This window comes from Condylura cristata, unplaced genomic scaffold, assembly GCF_000260355.1.
Source record: "Condylura cristata isolate star-nosed mole 26May11 unplaced genomic scaffold, ConCri1.0 scaffold00003, whole genome shotgun sequence".
Classification (NCBI taxonomy): Eukaryota; Metazoa; Chordata; class Mammalia; order Eulipotyphla; family Talpidae; genus Condylura; species Condylura cristata.
The window spans coordinates 30,168,942-30,174,878 of NW_004567104.1; the positions used below are offsets into that span (position 1 = coordinate 30,168,942).

General features: G+C 41.8%; 1 protein-coding gene across 1 annotated transcript in view; it reads left to right on the forward strand.

The window, feature by feature from the left end:
* The first annotated feature begins 1,667 nt into the window (after positions 1-1,667).
* The window catches only part of FYTTD1 (forty-two-three domain containing 1), a 35,253-nt gene continuing 30,983 nt past the window's right edge, over positions 1,668-5,937 (forward strand). Inside the window, exon 1 of the mRNA XM_012730437.1 lies at positions 1,668-1,853. Coding sequence (XP_012585891.1) covers positions 1,751-1,853 — 103 coding nt within the window. The 5' untranslated portion in view covers positions 1,668-1,750. The remainder of the gene's footprint in view (positions 1,854-5,937) is intronic.

Below are 5,937 nucleotides of genomic sequence, written 5' to 3' on the forward strand. Positions count from 1 at the left end.
CTACACCTCAGTTCTTAGTAATCTGGAGAGGGGTTGCTACTACAGGATGGAATAGAAGTAAAATTAGCCATATCATGCTAAGAGCATACATGCTACTGTCCTTGTGTATATTTTGTTCTGGGGTCTTGTTGAGCTCTCTGACATTGAAGTTTCTTGTACCCCTTCATAGCTATGTCCTTGGCTGACTCACTATTCCTATATGGTTATGGTTTGTCTTGGGGAAAAAATGACTTGAGCTTTGAGCTTTAATTATAAGATATTTATAATATTTTTAAAAATCTAATAAAAACCATACATTTCTTTAAAATAAGATAAACCAGGCTCACAAGGAATTAATGGTTCATTGCTTTCAGCTAGAAACTTAACTGTGTGATGGCTCTTGATTTCATTCGTGCTACAGATATGGGAAATATTTGCATGTACTTTTTATTGTTAAGATGACCCAAGAATTGTCATTGCAACCTTTGTTTGCATTCAGATGAGAAGGAAGGAATTGGTATGTAGCTTCTTTTAATTAATAAAAATTGTAAATATGTTATTAATAAATGCAATATACTTGATGACTGTTTTAATGTAGGGACCCAAGAGAAAAATAATAAGACATATCATTGTATTGAAGTTGAGAACCACATTACTGATGACATTCTGACGTTACTGTATGAAGTACAGGCTATGGGGATTTTGAGACACTTTAGGTCACTGCTTAATTTCTAGAAATAAAAATTTGGGAGATGAGGAAGGTGGCAAAGATTTCTAAATGGATAGAATACCTGCCATGGTTTTTTCCTTGGGACAAATATCTTAGTTTTCAGTTGTACTGAGGATCATATAACTTAAATGTTTCACACAAGCGCAGTTCCTTTGAAGGAGAAGGAAATAAAAGAGGGAATATCACATTTTGGTAAATAGGAAAAGGAAAGTTATTATGCAGGAATTCATCAAATATTAATAAGTTTTCTGTAGGGATGATTAATAAGAAAATGAATCCTATCAATTCCCAAAGCAAATATATGTATCTGAGAAAATTGTAGTCAAATAAGCAGATACTTACCTCTCTTGCAAGGAAGATGAGGTCTATTAATCGCTAGCGCCGTGGAAAATATTTTTAGAGTGCCGGTTGAGAAGTGGTACAGATACGAGAAACGTAAGCATTTACTTTTATTGGGAAGGTGACGCAAGAATTGTCATTGCAGCCTGTGTTTTGCGTTCAGACGCAGCGACTCCGCAAGCTGCAGGGGAGTTGGTTGCTGGGACGCAGTTCTGCAAAATACTCTGGCAGGGGTCGGCTCTGCCTCCGAGGCTGCATTGCGGCGAGGTGTGCCAGGTTTGTACGTACAAGTTTAGGGAACCTTTTCCTGTGGCTGGTGGGACTCAAAGGACACGAAGGAATATGCTATCATTTAAGGCCCGTGATTCTGAAGTGCTCAGGGACCGTGAAGGCGAACTGCTAAAAACAGCGGTCTTCGCAAGCTCCCAGAGCAGCGGGTGCAATGTTTCCTCCAGTCCGACAAGGGCCACTAGGAGCTATGCGCCGCGTGGGGCCGCTCTAGTCCGCCGCTCGTCTCTGTAGCCCCTCCCGCCCGCCCACCACACTCCCTCCCCCCGCCCGCAGCCCCGGGTGGGTGCGCGAGGACGCCGCCTGCACGCGTGCGCGCTCCCTCGGTGCAGCTAGTCTGCGTGCGTGAGTGGGAGGTGGCAGGCCTCAGATTTGGCCTTCCCGGCTGACTGTTCCAGCGCCAAGTCTCCAGCCATGAACCGGTTTGGTACCCGGTTAATGGGAGCCGCAGCAGCCCAGTCGCCGCCGTCGAAAGTCCGAAGCAATGAAAACCTCGACAAAATTGATATGTCTTTGGGTGAGGGGCCGACTTGGACACCGAGTTGGGGTGGGGGGAGGGTACGGGTGGAACCAAGGGCCGAGATTTGTGGGGGAAGGGGCGGTTGACCGCAGTTATGGATCGAGTTTTCCTGCGGGTGGGTGGAACCGCGCTGGGACCCGTGGGGAAAGAGGGGAGAGCCCGCTGGCGCCGGTGGTGGCGCCTGAGGAACCCGGAGTCCCTTCGGCTGGGCTCTGTGTGAAGAGGGGCTGTGAGGAGGACCTGTGGGGACCGGTGGCGCGGTGGGCCTGGAGGCTCGGGGAGTCGAGGGCTACGTACCCTCTTCCCCAGAGGGGCGCTCCTGCCTACGGGTGGCCCCTCTTTTTATGAGGAAAACTCGGCGGCTTTCCCTCAAGTCTGCTCGCGGTGGGCGTTATCTGGGGAGCGAGGGGACTGGGCCGGCTAAGCCATCCTTTCTGAGGGACGGTCTCTGAGAGCCAGGCTGGATCTGCGTTCGCTTGAAATAATTGGTTCCGGAGAGGGTCTTGTTGAGCATCTTCTGTGCCAGACCTACGCGGAGAAGCCGCGATTTGTGACGGGCGGTTGACGCGCCCCTCGGGGCCACACGGGTCCCCACTCCGAGCGTTTGTCGGGAATAGCGCTAGGCTAGTACTTCGTCAGATCGAGCTGGGAAAAGGCACTTTCTTCTTATCAGGGCCTCAGAGTTAGCTAATGAGAAAAAAATGAAGAAAAAACCCGTAGGAGAGATTTCCCTTGGCGGATGGAAAGCCAGGTCAAAGCACGGGGGCTAGCTCATTAAGGGGGAGTCGTGATTTGGCGGTGTTGTGAAAAGCCCAGATTGGTGATGCAATTAGAAATTCCGACCTATCACTGCTGAGGCACTCAGCTGTCGGGGTCTGGCTGCGCCCGGTGGAAAGTACTTCTGTGTTAGGTCGGGATTCAAGTTGTGGTTGTTGGAGCTACCTCTGCCTGCTCCTCTTTTGCCTAGAATGATTATTTTTAATTTGAAAAGTATCTGACCATATATAATGGACACAGAGGTGTAACTTTACAAGAACACTCTTTTTCTCCCATGATTTTACCTGGAAAGTTTTTAGACAGACATCAAGAATCCTTGGTTTCTAGGTTGCCACTCAAGAGGACCCAATTTGTGAATTAAGTACATCATCAGAAATAATAGCTTTTTTTTTGTTTTTAAAGAAATAATAGGTTTAGCCTCAAGTATTGTCTACTGCTAGTCAGGAGTGAACTCTAAGAATGACACGTTTTTGAGCGAAGACCCAGAAAGAATATATAATAAATGCTTACTGAGTGCTTACCACCTGCGGATCTCCGACCAAGCGTTTTACATGTGTCAATTCCGTTTATCCTCGTAGTAACCCTATGAAGTGTGTATTCCTCAGTATGAAGAGAATGAGCCAAACAGTCTCAGTTCAAATCCGGCATCTGCCACTTAATAGCCATGTGATCAAGGGCACATTACTTCTCAGTGCCTCATCTGTAAAAAGTGGGTAATAATAGTGCTTATCTACCTCAGAAGGTTGCTGTAAATATTGGATGAGTCACTGAGCATATGTGACTACTTAGAATACACCTAGTATACAGCAAGTACCACATTTACATAAATATATTCAGGAATAAACCTCTCTTGATATCCCCACTTTACCAAACCTGAGGCATAGAGAAATTAAATAACTTGCCCAAAGCCATAAAACAAGTGTTAGAACCAGGATTTTCATTTTGGCTCTAGACTTCCAAGTTATTGATGTTGTAGAGAACCTTAAATGTGTATTTTCATAGCAAATTATGTCTTAAATTTCTAGGTTTTTTAAAAAATGTATTTTCTCTGGTGATTAAGATACTCAAGTGAAGAAAGAGGAAGGATAATTCTCTGAATATAGAAATGAGGTGTTGTAGATTGGTCTCTAAAACAGCTTGGTCTCTTCTAAGACCACACAACATTCTATAAGGTGCCCCCCACCTTTTTTTTTTTTTAAGTAAGAATTTTATAGAGATGAGGTGAAGTATCGTGAATAATTTGTCTTTAGACCTAATTTTGGCTTTTGCTTGTTTTGTTTTAAATTGTGATTGTAGTAGGATTATATGAATATTCATAGAGTGAATATTACTGATAGGTGACTTTATGTGGCTCACTTTCTTCATTTGAAAATGAGTATTACATTTATTTTATAGAATTGTTTTAAGACTTGAATGCATGCCAGAACGGTACCTGTTAGTACTCAGTTACTGGTATTATTGAGGATATTATTACCACATATATACCCCTAGTGCTGTAGAAGAAAATTACTATAAAAGTAGCTCACCATAATGGGTTTATTCTTTTGCTGTTTACCCAGAGTGGGAACAAACAACTTCTTTTAGATTGGAAGGATCCTTCATGTAATTTGAGGATTTGGATAATTAAATGTTTAAATATAGAACAATTTATATGGGGTGGTAAGTGCACTGGACTGTGGTGATGGCACACGGGTGATTTGGTGATGGGAAGCCCACAGGGATTACTACTGAGATGAAAAAAAGCACAAAATGATGTAAAAATAAACTTATATTATTAAAAATTTATATTTGATATGCTTTGCTACTTTTAACTTTTAGTTGTGTTTATAATCTGTTTTTCTGTCATAAAACCTGGTTAGTCACATGTCTTTTTTTTTTTTTTAATTGCTCCCCCTACTAAATTTATTTTGATGTATTCTCATGGATCTGCTCTGAGATATCAGACTTCCGGTGAGGAATAAGTACCACCTTTTTAAAGGATAGTGTTTTCAAAAGTATTATTTCTGTTTCCTTTCTGCTCTTTGATTTTAGCATGTTCACATGTATCTGAAACTTTAAAAAAAAAAGAATTTTTTTCTTAGTGTCCTTAACTCATAAATCCTTTTGTATTTGAAGGACTGATCTAAAGAAGATAATGAAGTATCTGGGGAGTTTGGATTATTTCACTTGACTACTACTTTGGTTCAGACAAGAATACAGATAGGTGACACAGAATAGTAATATAAAAAAGGATCCCTTTAATCTACATTTCTTCCATTAACTGAGGAAAGACATTATATTGGTATAGTTGTTAGAATATTTGTGTTTGGAGCTGTTTGGATAAATATAATGGAGGTTAGTTTTGAAATTTTACTGAGATGTTATTGACCATATTAAATTTCTTTTTTTTATCACCAAAATTAATATTGGAATTGGCACTACTGTCCTTTAAAAAGTGCTGTGTAGTCTTCATCAGAAGTCTGAAATCTCAGAGCAGAGCCATGAGAATACACCAAAATAAGTTTAGTGTGGGGATCATTAAAAAAAAAAGTACAGGGGTCCGCCCTGGTGCCGCAGTGGGTTAAAGCACAGCACTAAGAAGCTAAAGCCACTTTAGCATGAGTTCGATCCCCGTCCGGAGCTGATCCACATGGCGCAGCAGACCTCTCCTGACCTGCCTGTTCTGCTCCCCACTCTTATCTCTGGTGAATCCTCTCACCGCCCCTGCATCTCTGGCCTGTATCCCAGTTCTGTATGCGTAAATAAATACATCTTTTAAAAAAAAAAAAAAGGTACAGATGGAGCTGGAGAAGATCATGCTTAGTGAAATAAGCCAGAAAGAAAAGGAAAAATACTGGATGGTTTCACTCATGGCATGAGTATAACGGACCAGACGAGAAAATAATAATAATGATAATGAACAGCTATATACCAGAGACATTTATTTTTTTAATAATATAACAGTTTATTTTTACATCATTTTGTACATTTTTTTTCATTTCAATTGTAATCCCCATGGGTTTCCCATCACCAAGTCACCCGTGTGCCATCACCATAGTCCCATGCACTTCCCTCCCTCTGCCCCCCGTTTTTGATCCCATTCCCCATTCCACCCCTACAAAATTTCTCTGGTATAAGGCTGTTCATTATTATTCTTGTTATTTTCTCGCCTGGTCTGTTATACTCCTGCTATGAGTGAAACCATCCAGTATTTTTCCTTTTCTTTCTGGCTTATTTCACTAAGCATGATCTTCTCCAGTTCCATCTAAGTTGCTGCAAAAGACATGTGTTTCTTTTTTTTGGTTGCTGAGTAGTATTCCATTGT